General features: G+C 35.5%; 1 protein-coding gene across 1 annotated transcript; it reads left to right on the plus strand.

Moving 5' to 3' along the window:
- Positions 1-18,370: 18,370 nt before the first annotated feature.
- Positions 18,371-22,992, plus strand: LOC101304244. The gene is made up of 9 exons (XM_004309697.1): positions 18,371-18,575; positions 19,524-19,578; positions 19,717-19,904; positions 19,994-20,038; positions 20,154-20,243; positions 20,849-20,964; positions 21,063-21,174; positions 22,161-22,402; positions 22,483-22,992. Exons 5-9 carry the CDS (start codon positions 20,186-20,188, stop codon positions 22,990-22,992), a joined length of 1,038 nt encoding a protein of 345 aa, XP_004309745.1. The 5' UTR covers positions 18,371-18,575; positions 19,524-19,578; positions 19,717-19,904; positions 19,994-20,038; positions 20,154-20,185.
- Positions 22,993-23,246: the final 254 nt, after the last annotated feature.

Below are 23,246 nucleotides of genomic sequence, written 5' to 3' on the forward strand. Positions count from 1 at the left end.
TTTTTTTCTTCTTTATAAACTTTGGTACTTCGAATTTTGAAAACATCATAACAATACCTCAAGTTTTCAGGCCCAATTTTAGTACTTTCAGCCGTTAGTTCCGTTGCGGGGTTGTTAGGTGGCAATTAAAACAAAAAAACAAAGATTCATAAGTTATTATTTTCATGAGTTTGCAATTGAAACCCATAAACAAAAACAAATATTCTTGAGTTTTTGTTTTTTTTTATTTCATAAGTTTTTTGTCATAGGCTCATAGCATCATAAATATTTTGATTCAACTCTTTCTCCCATTTGTTTCCAAACATTTGTCACCCAAATTTCTCTAAAACTTATTATTAATCTGCTTCACCTCCACTTTGAAAACTTACGAAGTCTCCACCCATTTCTTCAAATTTTGATCATCATTTCTATTCTCCCAAGCTTTCACAAGAGCCCTTCTCCATTTCGTCGCCTGACTCATGATCTCTTTGTTCAGCTCCACCCATGGCGGCACTGTGACAACCCGAAATTTTAATATGTATATATCTATTTATTTATTTATATATATATATATATATTTAGTACTGTTGAAAATTTAAATTAGTTATTTAATTTTTTTTATGTTATTATGATAGTGTTATTTGGATTAAGTATAGAGGTTGTGGCCCTTAACCAAACCGTTGACCCAATACAGAGTTAACCCAAACCCGATCCCAAATTTAAAACAGCTTTTAGGCAAAACTTTTTTAGTTGAGAAACAGAACGATGCCCAACTAAAAACATTCTTCACCGCTTTCTTCTTTAGCGACTTCTTCGTCACCGCCTTCTTCTTATTCTGATAATCCTAGTGTCAAATCCTTGTTCGTCCAACCACCATAAAACCTAGTAGCCTTCCTACGAAAAGCCTAAACAATAGCAACCGCCATGGAGAAGCATGAGGTGTCGAAATTCTTGGAGATCAAGTTTTCAGATGGATATGAATGGGATTGGAGTGTTCAATTTTACTTCCTTCAATCTTGTCTTGGACTCCACGTTTTATCCTTCTCTTGACCCTATAAATAGAGGTGAGTTCTTTGTTTTTCCATAGTTCTTCTGAGTTTGTTAAGTACCTGAAAGTGAGAGAGGGTGAGGAATTGGTAGTTTAGAAGTGGAGAAAGAGAAAGAGTTCAGGTGTGTTTATTTTCAATTTGATTCTTTTGTTCTTAGTTTGTAAAATCAGAAGTTGTTAGCACTTTAGAATTTTAGTTTTATTGTTTGCTTGTTTTGATTAGTTGCTATTAAGAATTGGTTTTGGATTTGTTATTGTTGAATTTGATGGTAAGTAGAATTGCTGAATTCTTTGGTTTTGGTTATATTTGAAAAGAAATATTGTTAATTTGAGTTCTAAATGAAATATTGTTGGTATATAATTGTTTAACTAATGCTTATATCCTTTTATTAGGAGCTTGATACTTGACTGGAAAGTTGACAAAAGTAGGGGGAAAATTGGGGAGCCTCTATGCTTGCTTTATATGTTGTTTCATTGGAGTTATTTTCTTATTTGAAATGTTTGTTTCTTTGCTACCAGTTATTTATATGGTTTGTTTTGGGGTTGTGAAATCGACACACCCTAAATTAAAATCTACACACCATTTTTCCTTTTTTGGGTTTCACAAAAAAAATAAAGTTAAAGACACTAAACACTACGCCAATAAGTGTAACAAATGACACTTTTCACACAACGGTACACAATAGCAGAGTTGTACAAATTTCAAAAATGTTTCATACAACGTTCAGAAACATTCATTCGTTGTGTGGATAGTCTGAGATCATTCCAGTTTTTTTTTCCTTAAACTAGTATAACACTTTGGACAATATTTTGTTGTCTGAATGAAGATAAAAATGAGGCTCATTTTGCTTCTAACCCCACTCTAATTTGACATATAACTGGTGTTGTTACACAACAGTGAAACAAATAAATGTTGTGTGAATGTATACAATTTAAATTATCACACAATACTTTTTATACATCTGTTGTACGATGTATCTCATGCCAGGCTGCAGACTTCTAGTTTTAAAATTGCCCTTACATCCTCTGAAAACCTAAATTTTTTGTGAAATATAGCCTTGGTGGTTTTGATGTAACAACGGAACACTCAAACCTGTTGTGTGAGAGTATAGTATTTTCAACAATTACACAACGACTTTTCAGTTTTGGTTGTATAATGTATTTTCGTTTCATGATAAGCCCTTCTATTACATTTGGTAATACTACTTTAAGTTCTTCATCCCACAACAATCAACTAAGAAATGTTGTGTGAAGGTATATCACACAATTGTTTTCAATATTACGTTGTATGTTTCATAACCTCTAACCCCTAAAATACCCTAAACCCTAAAAAACCCTAATAAATTTCTTATTGTAGTGCTGCAACGGTTCTTTTTTAATACTGATGTGTGACGTAAAATTAATATTGTTGAATTTATGGTTGACCGAGTTGATCGATACCCAAACGTTTTTGAAAATTTATGAATTTTGTTACACTGTTATACTTCTCTATCATAATTATATCAAACGGTTGAATTTTAATGATTTTAATCCTAAACATCTATATCACAATCAACCTACTAATGAGATATAACATGTTTACTATGTGGCACATAATATGACATAACATGTGTAGTACATATTATATAAATGTGTGTTTATCTAGAGGGACACTATTGAGATTGAGGAAATGAAATTTTGAAAATCAAACCGTATAGACATGTTTACGATATTGAAGCATGATTGTGGTAGAAATGTCATCAATTTTCGGTATTACATGTGTCGATCGACGCGGTCAACTCTAATTACACTTACTTTCACTATGGGGAGCTAAATCATCATGATATAATTGACATCAGCTTCTTACATGAGTTCATACATAATAACCATATGATTATACGAGTGTCGACAAAATCAAAAAAATGTTTAGAGTATTGCATTTCGACGTGTTTTCGTATGACGAGCCTCCCATATTCAGACAACTCTTAATGCTTTTATGCGTTGTGTGAGTGAAAACTAGAATTATTTTAAAGAGCGACTCATTAGAATAAAAAGTAGCGGGAAATTTCTCGCCCTCACGATTAAGTGAATGTCTCTATTTTCTTTCTTCTCAGACAACACAAAATATGCAATTTATGTTGTCTGATTTGTAAAATGGATAGGGAACAAATTAAGGCTGAAATGTAGCAGCGGGAAATCTCCCGCTCTTGCAAATTAAGGATGTCATTTCTTCTCAGACAACAAAATATACAATTTATGTTGTCTGATTTGTAAAATGGATAGGGAAAAAATTAAGGCTGAGATATAGCAGCGGGAAATCTCCCGCTCTTGCAATTTAAGGATGTCATTTCTCAGGCAACCAAAATTTAGAGTTATGTTGTATGATCTGGAAAACACTTGACTCAAAAACCTAAAGGCTTGACACTTAGACAAAAAAATAGGTATCGCTCACACACACTTAATTTCACACACACACACACACACTCACCATTCTCACTTGTCGCCCTTTCTCTCTTCTCTCTTTCTCTCTCGAACTCAACCGCTCTCACCCTCCTCAATTTCTTCTCAATCACTCCTCTCAATTTCTTTCTCTCTCGAACTCAATCACTCCTCCCTCAATCGAGACTAAGCCACTGTCACTCGATTAGGGTTCGTCGATTTGGGGGTTCATCCATTTGGCGCCTCACTCGATTTCTTCCGATTTGGTTCGAGGTTTGTACTCTTCTCCTTTCTCCGATTAGGTTTCTAGGTTGGTTAGTTCAATTTCTTCCAATTTGGTTCGAGGTCGGAGATGTCAGTAGAGGAGGCTGGGCTTGGCGTAGCAGAGGAGAGGGTTGGGGGCCGGACTATTTGGCGCGATTTCTGCTTCCCTGGGCAGCTTCCTAAGGGAAGGATAGGGGAATACGCAGGCTCTACACAGCTTGGTGAGTGGTTCTTCGTTTTGTCAAGTTTTGAGTTTCTAGTTTCTTCTGCCGCCATCGGCGATGGTGGTTTTGGTCTCCATTTGAAAGACTTGTTAAGACAGTTCTGATATGGCTAAATGGCAGGGAGGAGCTGAAGGGAACAAAGAATCAAAGGTCCAAGTTCAGCCTCTGTTCAACTTTAAGGTGGGTAATTATCAGTAAATTTTCAAAGAAAAACTGGAACTGTAACTGAACTTCAAAAAATCATTAGTAATTGTAGAAAATTTCTTTTTGTGTGATTCCAGTTCCTGATTGATCTTTAGATTGTCTTTTACAATTGTTATGAAGAGACCAACCTGAAATTCTTAGCCGAGCTATACTGTTTTTAGCCAAAAAGGTCTGCTGGTCAGGAAGTTAGGCATACATTTTCTGATTTTGTTCCTTTAATCTTAGTCTCAATGTTTGCCAATGATTCGTGCTTGATTTGGTATGATATTATACAGATGTAAAGATTAGATTATAAAGTACTTATACATGTTATTTGTTTCTTAAATTGAAAGTTAGATTTGGGTTGCTTAAAGTTAGTTGAAAGATTAGGATTTAGAACTTTACATTAGTTTACCTTGTAGTAATCTACTGCAGGTTGCTGATGTTCTCTTACATTTAAATTGTAATTTTTGTTTGTTTTTGTCTTTTTGAAACATTGTTTTGCTTATGTTCAATAACTTGAAGTTTTGTGTCACATATAGTTTCAGTTTTGCTTTCAAATACTTTAAATAGGCTTTTAGCAGAAAATTTTCAGACAATCCTGAAACTGTAGCTGAACTTTGAAAATCCATAACTAATTCAAGAAAAATCGTTTTAAAGTGATTCCAACTCTCAGAGCTTCTTTAGTGTGTCTACTACAAGTCTTTAGAAGAAATCAAAGTCAACTTCCAAATGGTTTTGTATAGTTTTTAGTGTGAAGGTGACTGCTGCAGTATGCTAGTTTGTATAATTGTGTTTGAGTGAAATCTATTTAAGTATCCTATCTCTTGTTTTAATTGTGTGACTGTGTAGACATTAGGGCTGGCAATTTGAGCCGAGCCAAACCAACCAACCGAGTTTCAGCCGAGCCAACAATAGTCGGTAGCCGACAAGTTGGTAACTGAGAGTCTCGGCTAGGCTCAGCCGTACCAAGTACATATCTCGGTTCGGCTAAGATACACGATTTTGTATACCGTCAGTATACCGTATCAACCGAGATATACGTATACCATCAGTATACACCTCCAAGTGCAAAATATATGACACACTTTGCCAAAGTTGGGGCTCGAACCCAACACCTCCTAGTTGAAAAGAGGCGTCTCCAACCGCTAGAGCAGATGCTCTTCTTACTAATATATATGCAAAAGCTAAATTTATTGCTTTACTGATTCAAAAGTCAAAAATCAAAACAACTTAACACATTAAATAGATTCTCATGATATCAATTCATTCTCTTTTTTTTTTTTTTCTCTCCTCACCATCCTTCTTCTTTTCTGTTCGCCATTCTTTCTTCTTCTCTCCTCTGCTCCATTTCAATCACCCACAAATCTTTCTTTTTCAATGAAACTCGAACCACCATCACTCTTTTTTCCAATTCCAGTCCATCAAAGCCCACCCTTTCTCTCTCTCCCCTCCCTCTCCTTTGCCGACATCATCACCGAAGCTGTCGAGATCCGGCCTCTACAATTCCTTAGTCGATTTGATGCAACCAAGATGGGGTTGATGGAAATTTAAGGTAATTCAGGTACTCAATTCCAGATTTGCTTATTCCTCGTCAAAATTCAGGTACTCAATTGTTTTCTGTCTTCGTCTTTCTCTTCCCCAATTTTTCAGAAATTAGGGATTTCGTAGTCGTACGGTATTTCTCGGTTACCAACCAGTACCAACCGAATTTCGGGCTACCAAGAGGTCGGTATACTGACGTTGGCGGTTGGTATTGGTAGCAGATTTTAGCTACCGATCAAATGTCGGTTGGTACACGGTATCGATAAAAAAAGTCGGTACCCGTACCGGTTCCAGCCCTAGTAGACATATGGTAAGAGAATGTTTACCTATACAAACATGTCTTTGTCTGTATGTAGCTAGTCATAGATTTGTGCTCTGATTAGGATTTTGATGTGTAGAGTTTGAAGACAGAAGATCTCTCAAACTATGGCAAGGGACTCAGGTAATGCTTTGGTAATATCATCTTGCATTAAGCATATGAATTCCATGACAAACATGCATATATAGTGAGTAACTTACTCAACCATTTTCTGTTATTTATGTCTAAATGACCTCAATCTTTAATAAGTACATAGTGCTTAATGTGCAAAGAATTGTGTGAGATCGCAAGGAAGCTAGGTGTGCCTGTGGCGAAGGGAAGCCTTGAGCCTCTAAAGGTAATTACTTTCATATGCATGCACCCATCACCTTACCCTTCTTAGTTTTCACTTAAGCAGAGTTTGGTCACATTAAACGGAAAATCTTTATGCATGTACTCTTTGGGATCACGTACAGTTTTGTATCACCTATTTTCTTCCGTTTACGTATTCCCTATGCCTCTACTTCACTTCTCATAGTAAAATATTTAATTGGTTTTATCATAAACAGGGTGGAAGGCCACGTGTTGCTGACTTTGTCCATGGTTCTAGAGGAACTATGTATGAAGGCTACTTTAGAGGTCTGTTATTCTTGTGTTACTATGAAAATTTAGTTTTAGAAGTCTATTTTTTGCTGTTGCTGTGTGAATTATTAGGCAATCATTAGGGATGATTCAAAGCTCTTTGCAAATATTACTCAATGGTGCTAAAAGTCTACTAAATCTTTCTAGTGCATTATCTGTATTCCTTCAAATGCTTAAATCTGATGAAAGTAAACTTATCTATGTTAACTTAGATGAATGTCTCAGGGACTTTAGTTTCACTGAAGCAGCAAATGAACTTATCACTTGCCTTAAGACAATCGATGGTAACCACTATCTTGAGGTACTATATGAAACATCTATTGGTCTATATTAATTTTGTGGACGACAAAATTGTGAGTTTCTTGTTTTTTCATTACAAACCTTGAATCTTTTGGTCTATGAGAATGAAATACTTGCACCAAAGATGAAGCAAAATAGTTAGCATGCATGTATGCAGATTTCTTCTAACTGGTATGAAGTTATACATGTCACAACACTTAGCTTTGAATTATTATATTGGTCAATACAGTAGTAGAGTACGTTTTGGATTTTAGAATTGCGGTTTTTGTAGGTTACTTATTTTAGATCTTAGATATGTATTGATGGATATTCTATATACAATGGTCAATACAGTGGATGGATGATTTTATGAGATTTTGGTTTGTATGCAATATCTATTTTTTAGTTGCTATTGTTTATTTGGTAAATTAGTAGGACATACAACACATTAATGACAATCCAACGTTGTCTAATGAAAATGATTATACAACCAATTATTTTGTAATGTAACGTTGTGTGAGTATTTATTCACACAATGCCTATTAGCAAAAATCATGTCTACTCTTTAACAATCAAACAATCATGCAATCGAGAAAATCTGTTGTATGAACATCACCTCACATAATAGTTTTCATGTCGAAAACTGTTGTGTGAATGTTGACATATATTATCGAGAGCGACCTTGACATATGTTGACATATCTTGATGACATCTGTCGATATTCACATAACAGCTCTTAAAATGAACAGTTATGTGAGTTGACAATCACACAAGGGTTTTCATTGAAAAAACTGTTGTGTGATTCTCGACAGATATCATCGACATATGTCGACAGCTGCCGAGAAGCAACTCGGCATGTGTTGGCATTTGTTGATAATATCTGCCGAGGCTCACACAACAACATTTTACATAAAATTATTGTGTGACTTTTGGCATATTTCATCGACATATGTCGACAGTTGCTGAGAAACAGCTTGACATGTGTCGGCAGCTATCTGCCGAGAATCACACAATGGTTTTTATTGTAGCGTTGTGTGTCAGTTAGTCAGACAAGCTCTTTTTAGCCGTTGTGTGACATGTTGATCAGACAACGATCGGATTAACAACGGATTTGACCTTTAACAGATGACGTTTTTTCCCCATTGTGTGATGCATTATCTGTCGTAGTGAAAAGACAAAATTTAAGTTACCAAAAAGGAAAAAGGGTGTGTGGATTTCAATTTGGGGTGTGTAGATTTCATATCCCTTGTTTTGATCTAAGGTATAAGTGGAATGTTAGTGCTATGTATAAAGCACCTTGGGGTAAAGAAGTTAGCGATAAAACTTTTCTGTAGTTTAGTCCATAACCTCAAGAGGTACCATATCCCATGATGCCCGTGTGAAAGTGTAATACCCCGGAAATTTGATATTAGTTTTTAATATTATTTGGGAGTTTTCGAATTAGAAATTAGTGGGTTTTTGAGGTTCAAAAGAAGAGTGGAAGTGTTTGAACGCATAAATTACCCGAAACGGTTTTATGGTTTTGAAGGGTCAAGAGTTGACTTTTTAATCTGTTAGGTTTCTCGAGAAACTTCCTTCACAAAAGTTGTAGAGCACGACGATACGAGTTCGTAGACATGTGGCATGCGTAAAACGGACTTCGTATAAGAAAGTTATGGTCAGCGGAAGTTGTGGCTTTTCGGGAATATTTAGGTTAAATAGGAAAATTTCGTTTTGGGTCCTCATTTTTTCATAATCACATTTCTTCCCCTCCTCTTCTCTCTTCCCGACCCCGAGAGAGTGCAAAACCCCCAGCTGACCTGACTCGAGTTTTCCGGCCGACCCAGACGACGGCACCGGTCGAAAAATATTCCTCTCCTCAATGCAATCCTCCCTGTGTTAGTGAGTGAGGACGACTCGGGCGGATCGGCGCTAATCGATCGCCAACAGTGAGGGCGGCGACCCGGTTTGCAACCCGACCAGAAATTTCCCTCCGGCGGCGGCGATGCAGCTTGGAACTGGTCGGGATAGGCTCTCCTTAGTGCCCTAGTTCATTTTCTGGTAATCTCCTAGCACGACTCACGGTGTAGAGTTACGGTGGTGGATTTCCACCTTCCGACGAGTTTTCCGGCGTGCTCCGGCCGATTGAGGCGAAACCTCAGGTATAAAAGATGCTCCTCTCTCTTCAATCTACAAGTTTTGTGTTGTGAGCTTGGGCTAATTCGTAGGTTGCTAGGGTGGCGCTTGGCGGCGCCTCCGACAGAGGTTGGGTGGTTAGGAGTAATTATTAGGTTGTGCTTGTCGATACGAGTACGTGAACATGTAGATTGTAGGTTTCAATGTTGCTTGAGTATGTTGGGGCTTTGCCGGAAGTCGTTTTCTTTCGGTGTTGGTTTATGGAATCTGAACATAGAGGTAATCATTTATTGGTTATCATAGGCTGTTCATGGGGTTTCGGTGACCTTGGGAGGTCTCATAAGAGGATTGCCTCGTTATGGTAAATCTTTGGGTTAGGTTTTAGCTAGTTGGTGTAAAGGGTAATCACTTGGTTGTTAGTGACAAAGTTGGTCATTAAGTTGATCACTTGTTTTGTTGGTCACTAAGTTGTTTTGTGCTATCTAGGTGATTGACAAAGTTGGTGTTGTGCTTGTTCTTGTGCTTGTGAAGACGCAGCGGGAGTGGAGGTGAGTAATATCTCACCAAGGTCCACTTTGTGGCCTATTTATTTTGATGATGATAATTATTGTGATAATTATTATGATGATGAATATGATGGTGATTATGATGATGATTGTGATGTTGATGTTGATGATGGTTGTGATGTTGGTTTTGATGATGATAATTATTATGATAATTATTAGGATGATGAATATGATGGTGGTCTTGATGATGATGATAATTATTGCTAATTGTGAAGTTGTCCTTGAAAGAAAATGATTTTGTTTTTAAATATAAATGAGCTTGATCGTCAACGGCTCATGGTAAGTGAAAACAAGTTTTCTGTTAATAATATAATCTTTCAAAAAGGACTTCTGATCATGAGTCATAATTTGAGTCGGTAGATTATTCTTGTTTTAAATATTTATATCCACGTGTTTATGTGTGAAAGACACGTTATGATAATGTGATAGGGTGATGTAGAATTGTTGTTTAATTAGTCAACCCGGGTTCCAAGCCTTTAATCGGGTGATTGGTTACGGTTATGATGATATTATTATTTTGTAATTTGATAAGTGTTATGACGTGAGAGTAATAGAATGTGTGCCATAGTGGTGAGTGAGTGCATTAGTTGTGAATGTGTGTGCCTTAGTGGTATTGGTGTGCATTAGATTAGGAGCCTTCGTGGTGGACCGGGAACCAAGCCTTAGCCGGGTGATTGGTTACGGTCAATATAGAGCTCTAGTCTGTTAGTCGGTACTTCATAGGGGATGACTAAGTGTTGACGAACCCATGAGTACGCATTTGTTGGTTACTTATGGGGGATGACTAAGTGTTGGCGAACTCATAAGTAAGAGTAGAGAAATGATTGTATGAGGTTCTTATTTGTTGTCTTTTAAAATTCCTTGTTTTAAGTATTTCCTGAACTATGCATTTTTGTAGGATTTCATTTTGATTTGTTTGATTGTGAATTGTTGCGTTTCCTTTTAATTATTTGTTTCATTTATGATTTTGAGTGATTTTGAATTATTATGTTTTCTTAATTGTTTCTTTTGAATTCTCTTGCTTTTAGGTGATTCCTGAACTAAGTTATTAACGCAGGAATTACCAATTTTAATTATATGTGATGTTGGAATTGTTGAGTTAATATTTTGGGAGTTACTCATACGAGCTTTTTAGCTTACCAGGTTTGTTGTTTACAACTCGGTGCACCAATTCATGGTGTAAGGGTTAGACCTGTAGGTGATGATCAGCAGGGTTGAGGCAGTGGCCTCGGAACTGGGTTTTTGACGATATACATTTATTTGTATTTTATGGTAGTTGTTTTAAGCTCATGTGAGCGAAGTAGTTTATTACTAGACTTTTGGAAGTTGATGTAATTAAGAAGAATAAATGTTTAACTCGGTTGATGAGTTTATCAGCATTTACATTTCTAGTATTTGTTGTTAATGTGGAAATTGTTGAGCAGGTTATGGGATAGTAAGATTTTGAGTTTTATCATGTCCAAATTTTTGAAATTAGTATAGGTGAAAGGGTAGGGATTGGCAAAAGGGGAATAGACAAGATGACTAGCAAAAGGGGAATGTAAGATTGAGTGTGAGGTAGTTCATAACCCTAAACCCTAATGCATCTATGCTTCATATAGTATATTCAGCTATATGAACTATATGAAGCATAGATGCATTCATTCATTCTAAAGTTGTTATGATTTATCTTGTTTGAAGAGGTTTTGACTCTTACTGGGCTTATTATACTCACCATTTAAATTATTGTGCAGGTAAGAACATGTTGAGTTTCTCTTAAGGATGCTATCATATTGTAATATATGTGTGACTTTTGCATCCGTAGAATAAGACCTAGACTCTAGTTAGTCTACTCTTGTAAACTACTAAACTTTGGTTTGAGGATCTATTGTAATCAAGAATAAATTTCAATTTAGTGTTTGATTGTTCTTTTCCAATTTCTTTCATATTCTAATTATAGAAATTATAATTCATCCTTGGAATATGAGTTACACCTCAAAAAAAAAAATTCTAAAAATTGAGGTGTGATAGGCACGGAACACTTTTCTTTGAGTTATTATATGGTAGAGTCCTTATCTACTTCTGGGTAACTATCCAGCAGATGAGGCCATTGACGAGCTCGGTTTTCATGAAGCTCCTACTTTCCTAGAAGAAGATAACAATTTGCCCTCTAAAAAAAATATAACAATTTTTTTTATTACATAGATGAAATATATATTTAAAGAAAATAAAAAGAATTGTTTTATGAAGAGACGAAAATACCCATGAAAAATGGCTAGCTGATAGTTACCCCAACAAAGATTACGGCTAAAAGTACTAAAATTGGGTCCAGGTGAAAACTTGAGGTACCGTTATGTTGTATTCAACACTTGAAGTACCAAAATTTATAAGGAAAAAAAGATGAGGTACCGTTATGACGAATTTATCTTTCTATTATAAAAAAATAATTACAAAAATAAAAAATCAAGGTTAAATTGGTCATTTTAAGAATAAAAATGGTTGTCGTCAGTTTTTTTAACGGAGCTAACGGTTCTAGATACCAAACTTCAATCGAGGTAAGAACGTGAGATACTGTTTTAAAATTTTCTGAAGGTGAGATACCAAACTTTGGTTCTTTAAAAGGTGAGACACTATTTGGACCATTTTTTCTTCTAATTATATTATGAATTTGAAATTGGCAGTGACATTTTTCTTTTCTTTTTAGCGATAGAAGTATGAGTGATTCTAGTCACACCTCCACATTTGTTATATGTGCACCTTCTTTCATTTTTGAATAATTTTATTTTCCAATTTATCTCTCTAGATCTGCAGTTGTTGCATGGGTCATGTCTTACATCTTCTCTCCTCCATATACTTTCCTAGTTTGTTTCATAACTGCTACTTTATCATCATGGTGTTAGGTCACATTTAGGCCGGTAGGCAGGAAATCATGGTATGGAAAAGGAATTGATTTGATTTGATTTTCCATTCCAAAGGGGCTGATTGGTTGTAAATAGAGACCGGAAAAGAAAGGAAAAAAGTAATCTGACTGGAAATTGACTCCCTCATAAAGTCTGATTTCAATTACCTAGATATGGGTTCTATTTCCATTTCCCACAGTCAAAGCCAAAATTACATAAATTATCCCTCTAATAAATTATAGATTCTCCCGCTCACAAAATTCTTTTGGGCTCATCTTTCCCGCTATTGTATCAGTATATAACTTTTACTAAAACACTTTTTCTTCCTACAACTATCGCCATCTTTTAGCAATAGAGAATTGTTCGATCGCGAGGTCTTCTCCTAACAAAGGTACTTCTTCCGAGTTCTTTTTTTCAATCTCTCTCTCTCTCTCTCTCTCTCTCTCTCTCTCTCTTCCTCTCTTACTCCTCTCTCTCTCTCTCTCTCTCTCTCTCTCTCTCTCTCTCTCTCTCTCTCTCTCTCTCTCTCTCTCTCTCGTGCTATTGAAAGAAGGAGATGGTACTCAAATAATAGGATCATCGATCTTCTTCTTCAAATCTGGGCAAACAAGAGTTCGATGTTTTCTTTTAAGATCGATTATATATCTATTTTTTCTGTATATTTTTGATCGATTTCATGGAATTTTGGTATTGGAATGATATATAGGATACCAATTTCAGTGAATTTGTCCATCTGTTTAGGCTCGAATTATACAGTATGAGTGATAAGTGCATGAATCATCTATATTGGTACGTAGGAGCTGAAAATCTAAGGGCTCAATTACCAGAATATCATAGATTAATCTTCTATTCATTTTGAAATAGTAAATGATTCACTTTGTAATTCTATTTAGTACTTTTTTTGGATACTAATTCTATTCAGTACTCCAGTTCTTCTCATCTCGCTTTTTTTGTTATTGTTTAGTTGTCTGGTTCATATGACTTGCTTTCTTAAAAGATTATCTACAATATTCTTTATGCTTATTATGATAATGTTTTCTAAATTTGCAGCATGGCACGTAGAATTGTGCAAAGAAGGGAAAAATTTAAGCTTGCATTGTCATTCATGATCAATATATTCAATATCATGTGTATGATGTATCTTGCTTTAGAATAGCATTATAGAAAATATTTGCTGAAGAATGAACCAGAGGCTAATAGAGATGTTATACGACATGTTACTCTTAGGCGACTCATATATTCAAATGATTTAACTTGCTTTGAGAACCTTAGAATGGATAGGTATTCCTTCAACAAGTTATGTTTAATGCTTCATACTACTGGAAAGTTAAAAGATTCGAAAAATATGAGGGTGGATGAAGTGGTGGCAATGTTTCTTTTCATACTTGGTCATCATAAAAAGAATAGTGATAAAGTTTGATTTCTTAAGATCTGGTGAGACGATTAGTAGGTGCTTCAATAAAGTATTGAATGGTGTTCTTCGATTGAGTGACAACCTACTTAAATCACCTGAACCAGTCCTCAATAACTCAACGGATGACAGATGGAAATGGTTTAAGGTATTTGACACTAAAAAATTCATTTGATTTCTTATATTATGCTACTATAAGTCTGTACTAATACCATGTTATTTCTTTTGTAGAATTATCTAGGAGCATTACATGGTACGTATATTAGGGTCAATGTACCTGAGAAAGATAAGCCTAGATATCGCACTAGAAAGAACGAAATTGCAACTAATGTGCTAGGAGTTTGCTCTCAAGACATGAAATTTATCTATGTTTTGCCGGGTTGGGAAGGCTCCGCAACAGACTCTCAAGTACTGCGAGATGCTATGAGTAGGACAAATGGTTTACGAGTTCCACAGGGTAAGAGTTTATAGAGTATTGTTACTTTTGTTTTCATAATCTAAGATGTGAGTTTGGAAAATTAAAATAAAATTTGTTTTAGGTTACTACTACCTCGTTGATGCTGGATACACAAATGGCAATGGTTTTCTTGCTCCATATAGAGGGCAACAATATCATTTGAATGAGTGGAGAGAAGGACACACGCCAAAAATTTCTGCAGAATTTTTTTAACATGAAGCATTATGCAGCTAGAAATGTTATTGAGAGGTGTTTTGGTTTGCTTAAACTCCGTTGGGCTATCCTTCGAAGTCCTGCTTTTTACCCAATAAAGACACAATGCAAGATCATTCTTGCTTGTTGTCTTCTTCATAACCAGGTAAGAAACGAGATGCCTATAGACCCGCTGGAAGCTTTGTTAGTGCAGAATGTAGAACAAATAGAAGCTGACCCAATCACTATTGTTGAATCATCTCCTCAGTGGAGTAATTGGAGGGATAATTTAGCAACTGAAATATTTAATGAGTGGATAGCAAATAGGCTAGGTGGACAGCAAATAGGCTAGGTGGTTAAGTACGTACTTTGAGTTTGTATTGCTCATAATGATTTACAATGAAATAAAGTTTGGTTTGATGTTTAATTTGTTGTTTATTTTGTAATGTATTCTCTATTGTGAAATATATTTTTTATTATTAGTTATATGGATTGCAAATGTTCATGGATTTGTCTTTTTTTAGTATGGACTCTCAATCAACTGATCAACAGAAGGGAAAAGGAAGAAACAAACACTATGCCATTTCTTGCATCAGGCAACACCCATCAGGTGACACAAACAAAATTAAGTATTGTTTGGGGCTTCGGGGCGACACATTTTTTTCTTTGTGTCGGTGGAATATGCACTTAGACAATACTTATTTTCTTTGAAAAAAAGGTATGTTTTTGAGACAATACATATATGTTGGTGAAGAAAGAGGTCTATTTTAGTCTCAATTGTTAAAATGAAAGTTACATTCAGACAACACTTATAGGTCGTCTAGCTATGAAGGTTATCTTTTCTCAACTTTTGGAGGGATTTCCAAATTGACCAATACATGTGTGAAAATTATACTCATGTTAATCCGACAACATTTATGTGTCGGCTGATATTGAATTTTATTGAATTGACAACTAGTGTGAAAATTCTACTTAATTATGTTAATAAGACAACATTTATGTGTCGGCTGATATTGAATTTTGTTGAATTGATAACTAGTGTGAAAATTTCACTTAATTATGTTAATAAGACAACATTTATGTGTCGGCTGATATTGAAATTTATTGAATTGACAACTTGTGTGAAAATTTTACTTAATTATGTTAATAAGACAACATTTATGTGTTGGCTGATATTGAATTTTATCAAATTGGCAACTTGTGTGAAAATTTTACTCAATTATGTTGATAAGACAACATTTATGTGTTGGCTGATATTGAATTTTATCAAATTGGCAACTTGTGTGAAAATTTTACTCAATTATGTTGATAAGACAACATTTATGTGTTGACTGATATTTAATTTTATTGAATTGACAACTTGTGTGAAAATGAATTATGTTCATAAGACAACATTTATCTGTTGGTTGATATTGAAGTTTATCGAATTGACAACTTGTGTGAAAATTTTACTCAATTATGTTGATAAGACAACGTTTATGTGTTGGCTGATATTGAATTTTATCGAATTAACACCTTGTGTGAAAAATTTACTTAATTATGTTGATAAGACAACATTTATGTGTTGGCTGATATTAAAGTTTATCGAATTGACACCTTGTGTGAAAAATTTACTTAATTATGTTGATAAGACAACATTTATGTGTTGGCTGATATTGAATTTTATTGAATTGACAATTTGTGAAAATTTAAAAGTCAACACATTTATCAAAATGGAAATGCTCTTATCTACATCGGTCGAGACTTATATTTTCGATTCGTCAACACTAAAACTCTCATTCAATATTGTCAAAACTAATCTATGTGAAATTTTGGACAAGTTTATCAAGCGATTATATAGCTCCCCATAGGAAAGCTTACAGAAATTTAATCGTAAATAAAGTTATTGACCTATTTGTGAAGCAATTATATCTTGTAAATAGAATTTAACAAATCCGTCCGCAGGATGCGTTACGTATAGTGAAATATGGTTATGGTAAAAAATTCACATATTTTTGATAACGTTTGTGTCCCGATCGAGGCGGTCAACCCTTTTTACGCTTATTATCCCCTATGTGAGAGTGTGTACGTGAAAGAATCCACTAAAACTACTCAAGAAGGAGGGGGTAAGCGCGTATTCGCTTAATTAGATAAAGTTGAGTTAATGTTGACCACATCGATCGAGACCCAAACTTTATCAAAATTAGGTGAATTTTTGACCATATCTGTATTTAAATATGCTGATCACATCGGACGATCGAAATTTAATATTTTGAATTTTAAACCTTGGAACCACAACATGCCTACTAATGTAGTATAACTTGTTTAGTGGCCTTTTTGCAAGTGTATGAATTTGTGAAGCAACTATATGTTGTAAATATAATTTTGCAAATCCATCCATAGGATGCATTACGTATAGTGAAATATGGTTACAGTAAAAAATCACATATTTTCGATAACGTTTGTGTCCCGATCGAGGCGGTCAACCCTTTTTACGCTTTATTATCCCCTATGGGTAGCCCTATCCCGGAAGATAAAATTTCTGAAAATTTTACAGGAGCTACTACATCACATATATGTGAGAGTGTGTGCGTGAAAGAATCCACCAAAACTACTCAAGAAGGAGGGGGTAAGAACGTATTCGCTTAATTAGATGAAGTTGAGTTAATGTTGACCACTTCGATCGAGACCCAAAATTTATCAAAATTAGGTGAATTTTTTAGCATATATGTATTTAAATACGCTGATCACATCTGACAGTCAAAATTTAATATTTTGAATTTTAAACCTTGGAACCACAACATGCCTACTAATGTGGTATAACTTGTTTAGTGGCATTTTTGCAAGTGTGTGCATTTGTGAAGCAACTATATCTTGTAAATAGAATTTTGCAAATCCGTCCGCAGGATGTGTTATGTATAGTGAAAAATGGTTATGGTAAAAAATCACATATTTTTTTATAACATTTGTGTCCCGATCGAGGCGGTCAACCCTTTTACGCTTATCCTCTTCTATGGGTAACTCTATCCTCGAAAGGTAAAATTTATGAAAATTCTACACAAGCTGCTATATAACATGTATGTTAGTGTGTGTGCATGAAAGAATCGACCAAAACTAGTAAATAAGTAGGGGGTAATAGCGTTTTTGCTTAATTAGATGAGGTTGAGTTAATGTTGACTGCATGGATCGAGACCCAAACTTTATCGAAATTAGGTGAATTTTTAACTATATCTGTATTTAAATACGCTGATCATATCAGATGGTCGAAATTTAATATTTTAAATTTTAGACATTAGAACCACAATATGACTATGGTTTAGGGTTTAGAGTTTAGGGCAGCCCCCTTCCATTGAGGGATCCCTATTTTTGGCCACTTTCTAGGGATAGGGCATTACACCACTTCCCAATTGAATTTTTACATCTCCACCGTTCATATCTTAGGTCTATATGAGTAGATCATCTCTACAAAATTTCATATGATTTGGTGATCGTTAAGGCTTTCAAAAGTTTGATTTAGTTTTAATGATTTTGAACGGTCCAGCTTATGTCAAACTAAAACCGTTGAAGGTCATTAAAACTAAATTGAACTTTTGAAAGCCTTAACGATCACCAAATCATATGAAATTTTGTAGACGTGATCTACTCATATAGACCTAAGATATGAACGGTGGAGATGTAAAATTATAATCGGGAAGTTGATGTAATGCCCTATCCCTATAAATGGCTTAAAATAGGGATCCCTAATTGGAAGGGCTTGAAGTTTAGGGTATTCTTTCTACTCAAATTTTGGAGCAATTTGAAATGAAATTTTTGAAATTTCCATCAAAATTTTAGCGGTGCCTTATCCTCTTTACTTACTCTCCAACCCGGCCTATTCTTCCCCAAACACAATTTCTCCCATTCTTCCCCGATCTACTTCTGCTCCTCTCCTCCACCCTCACCTCCTCGAGCCCTCGAGCACTGATCTCCTCCCACCAAGCCCCTAAGTCGACAACATCACCCTCATCTCAGCCTTCCTCGGCCCCTCAGTCTTCTTCGAAGAATCCATCCTCTTTCGAAGGCTCCATCCTCCTTCGATTCCCAGATTAAGAATCAGGTTTGTGTTCTTCGATCTTCTTCCGTTGTTCTTTTCAATTTGTTAATCACAGCTTTCTACTTTCCTTTTACTGAGCTTATATACTCTTCTTTTCTATGGTTTTCTGCAAATATGTCTTGAGGAGAGAGGGAAGAAGGATCTGGGCCATATCTGGGCCATTGGTCCTAAAGTATAAGGCTACAGATCTCTCTCTTTCAACCCTAATTTCTCATTTTTTTTTCGAGAGAGGGAGAGACTAAGAGAGAAAGAGCGACGCTGCCGCCGCCCTTCCAATCGCTCCTCTGCCGCCTTCAGGCCGTTGCCTGCCAAACAGAGACCACCATTCGATTCGCCCCTTTCTCCTCTTTCTATCCCTGCCACCAAATCACACATTCACTGACCTTCTTTTCTGATTAGAAATCGAACCTTAGCCTGACTCCTCAAATAGGATTTCGCCCCTTTCACAGTTGCAGCCTTGATGCCAAAATCAAGAACAATCTGGGTGAGTTCAGATTTGGTGTATGTTTCTGAGTTCAATTTGCTATTTATCTTGAGTTATTGACCCTTCAATCTATCTAGTCCCTTCATTTTAGTTTCTAGAAATAAGGAATACAAAATATCATAGATTCAGAAAAAAGAGAAAGGAATTCTTGACAATAATTCTTATCTAGAACTTGTTATAGTTTAGTTAAGATTAGACAGAACATGCATTGAAACCTCACCAACAACAATGTGAGTGGTAGGAGCCACCCTTGTTCGATCTAGCTAGCTTCTTCAATTATCAGAAGCCAAAGCAATTATATCATATGCATATTATTACAAAACATGCACTAAAGCTTCTTCGTATGCATATTATCCCATTTATTGATCTAGCTAGCTATGCTTAATGCTTTTTCTCTAAAATGCTATTGTTTGAATTGGTTTTTGACTTTTCAGTATTGCTTATTATTATTATTATATGTTGTTCAGAGGCTCAAGTTGTGGGAAAACCCAGTGAGGTGACTAAGAAGCCTCCGATTGCAAGGTATTCCTCATGAATCTGCATTGGGATCTATGTATTAATTGTTGATTGGGAAGGACAGCAGAAATTTGATTTTGGTTTAAGATGTTTAATCTTATATGGCTCGATCAAAACTAAGGATGGATGTTGATTTTGATATAGGTGGATCCAAATGCACCCAAGCACCCTCACACTGCGTTCTTCCTATTCATCTAAGCCGCATTGCATCTTCTCTTCTCTATTATGCATGATTACATGGTGCTTCATGTTAAAGTATGGTTTGTATGTACAAGGCTGATTTTAGGAAATCTTTCAAGGAAGCTAATCCTGATTCTAAGGATGTTAAGAAGGTAAAAAGTTCTCCAATTTAGCATTTCATGGTTGTATCTCATTATCGTAGTATTTGGGAATTAATTTTCATCATTGTTACTGTGTTTAGGTTGTAAAAGAGGGTGGTGAAAAGTGGAAACTTTTGACTGATGAGGTTAGTGTCTAATACTCTTGCTCTTACTTATTGCACTCGGTTTCCTTGGTGTCAATCTTATTATCATTGTCAATCTTGTAAGTTGGCTATTTCATTGTGTATCATATGTGTTCAGGAGAAGAAGTCTTACATGTCAAAGCTGATGAGATGAAAGCTGAATTCAAAAAGACCTTGGAGACTGAAGCTGAAGATGCTGAAGACCATGGTCTGCCATCTCTCCTAATATTCATTATCTGTACTTCTAAATCCATTTCCCTAATTTTAGCAGCTTTATACATATGATGGTTTTTACCCATACATGACATTTTATACCATATTTCATGTTCCATTCGCTTCATGTAAGATGCATTAGATAGTAGAACCAGCTAATTTGTTTCCTCTAAGGTGTATAAAATAAGTATATGATGCTTTGACTGAATGCCTTGTTCATATAGCAACAACAATGTCAAATCTGAGACCGTGAAGACTACCAACACAGCTTTAGGAGGCTTCAAATGCAGAGAGTTACATATGCAGTGTGTCCTACTATGTATGGTGTCTATTTCATTGCATCTGCTTGTTGTTTTTTCCTTCTTCATCATGGTTTTGTGCATTACATATAAATGGCACATATCTATATGTTACATGCTCGAAAAGTATCTTCTGCCATGGCATGTTGGACTTTGATGTTTAACATATTTCTGTTATTTGAGTAAACTTATTTGTCTTAATTTATCTGATTGCTTGTTGTTTGCTGATTTTGAGTTGATTGAGTTCATATTACAATATGAACTTTAAACTGAAATGGGTTGTTACTGATTGTACTTCAAGGTATTAATAGAGGGATATTTGGAGTCCCTTCTGCTAAGAAAGCTGAGGTTGAAGGTCTGGTTAAGCAGCTGGAGTCTCAGAATCCAACTCCAGATCCTACCGTGAATTTAGAGAAGGTATATCCCATCTTTGATCCTTCAAGTTGTCTTTAGACTGTTAATGATGAGTTCCATTTTAATACTTTTTATAATTGATGTTGGAAACTTCTGTATAGCACAATTACAATTCTAGGCTCAAGAAGAACAAAGCTGGGATTGAGGGACTTCATCTCATTGGGAGGCTCAAGGCTAAGGCCGCTCGGTTTAAGCAGTTTAGCTTTAGTTCTGGTAGCTTTAGGTTGTGTACATTATAAGGCTTTCTACCAATGCACATAATTAAGTTTGTGTACTTGAAACAATGGTGGATTAATAGAAATTGCAAGTTAAGAATTGGAATTGATTTTATGGTTTCATGTATGAATGCCTAATTGAACAGGGACACCAGATATGTGTAGCCTAATATCAAAACCACAATAGAAATTAAATGAAAGTGAAGACTAAATCGTATCATAACAACATATATATGTGGTTTGACAAACTTATATTCTATGAATGGTTAAGTATACGTTGCTATTTTCCTATTCAGACGACATATATGTGTGCATAAATTCATCTAGACAACATTTATCTGTCATTGGAAAACATATTAGACAATAGATATCTATTGTCTCAAAGAGACCAAATGAAAAAAGAAAAAATATACGTTGCCTGAAGATCATTCACCCAATGCATGTGTCGTCGTACTACGTCTAAACCAGAAACAACATCAATAGTATGTCGTGTGGGTTCATTCAACGACGTATAAATGTTGCGTGGAAAAGTTTAAATTCTAATTAACCAAGTATATGTCGCCTCTAACATTTTCACATGATATTTAAATGTCGTCTTTAGTTGAATTAGCCAACGCATATATGTTGCTGTAAGGCATTTTTCTCTCCCACAAGCAGTTATAAGGCGACACAAAGAGATGTGTTGTCTCACGGCAAAAAAAAGATGTGTCGCCTTCTAGCATGTCGACGTTTATATTATCAGGCGACGCATATAGCCTATCGCCTTACCTTTTATCAGGCGACACATAATGAAAAAAGTCTTCTGTCGCCTAATGTTTTTATGATAGTTTAAACGTCGACATGGTAGAAGACGACACATACGATTTGCATCAGGCGACACAACTGTTGTGTCGCCTGATGCAAGAATTGGCATAGTGAAACACAATTGGACCTCAACAGAGGATGAAAAACTAGTTGAAGCTATGGTGGAGTTATGTGTTTCAGGAACAATGAAGAGTGACAATGGTTTCAAACCAGGAACATTTGTTCAAATTGAAAAGTTACTAGAGCAAAAGTTACCAGGTAGCGGGATCAAAGCCAGTCCACATATTGAGTCTCGGGTGAAGACTCTAAAGAAACAATATAATGCTATAACAGATATGATTGTCACCAGCAGTGGTTTTTCATGGAATGATGAGAAGAAAATGATCATATGCAAAAAAGATCTGTATGACGGTTGGGTGAAGGTCAGTTGCTTCTTTATTTTGTTATCTTTATCCTATACATAAATTTAAACAAATTACAATGATATCTATGGATTTGGCAGAGTCATCCAGCAGCAAAAGGAATGTGGATGAAGCCTTTTTCTCATTTTGACAACTTGGGAAATGTCTTTGGTAAAGATCATGCAAATGGAAAGCAAGCAGCCAATGCTACTGATTATATTGATGAGATTGATCTAAACAATGACGGCCTAGAAGAAATTGCTGAAATGATGACTACTCCTCCACCTGTAGCACCTGTAGCAGTAGAAGGTCAAAATGAAGCTCCAAGGAATAGGAAGAGGAAGAGGACATATGCATATGTTCTAGGGCTGACACAAATGGTTGGTGCAATGTCTAAGACTACTGAAGCAATGGATAAGCTTGTGGGAAGTCTTGTAGAATTTGATCCCATGCGTCAAGTCTATGATAAGGTATCAAAAGTTGAAGGTTTAAGTACCTTGTCTAAACTGAAAGTAAGTCAGATTATCATGGCTAATCCTGTGAAAGTCAGTCTTCTTCTCAGTCTTCCTGAAGATGTTAAAAAAGAATGGGTGGAGGAATTGCTTCAGTAATCATTCTAAGTTTTGAATAAACCCTTTTACTGGGTTTAAGCCACCAAGACATGAGATTTTGGTCGATTTTGATTTTCTATAATTGATATTATTACTTATAAGTGAGATTATTGTTGTCTTGGATTGAAAACAACGATTTTGCTTCTGTTGCTTAATAAAATAATTGTTTCTTGACTATATCTGTTCTTCTTTTCTACATGACAAATTGTTTATGAGTTTATGAGTTATTTTTGATTTGGCTGATGCAATGAGGT

Source organism: Fragaria vesca, unplaced genomic scaffold (assembly GCF_000184155.1).
Source record: "Fragaria vesca subsp. vesca unplaced genomic scaffold, FraVesHawaii_1.0 scf0513033, whole genome shotgun sequence".
Lineage (NCBI taxonomy): Eukaryota > Viridiplantae > Streptophyta > Magnoliopsida > Rosales > Rosaceae > Fragaria > Fragaria vesca.

Coding starts and splice junctions, on each gene's coding strand:
- LOC101304244 (XM_004309697.1), top strand. CDS start 20,186: ATGAAAGCTGAATTCAAAAAGACCTTGGAGACTGAAGCTGAAGATGCT. Junction 20,244..20,848: donor TGAAGATGCTGAAGACCATG/GTCTGCCATCTC, acceptor TTGTACTTCAAG/GTATTAATAGAGGGATATTT. Junction 21,175..22,160: donor GCAGTTTAGCTTTAGTTCTG/GTAGCTTTAGGT, acceptor TATGTGTTTCAG/GAACAATGAAGAGTGACAAT.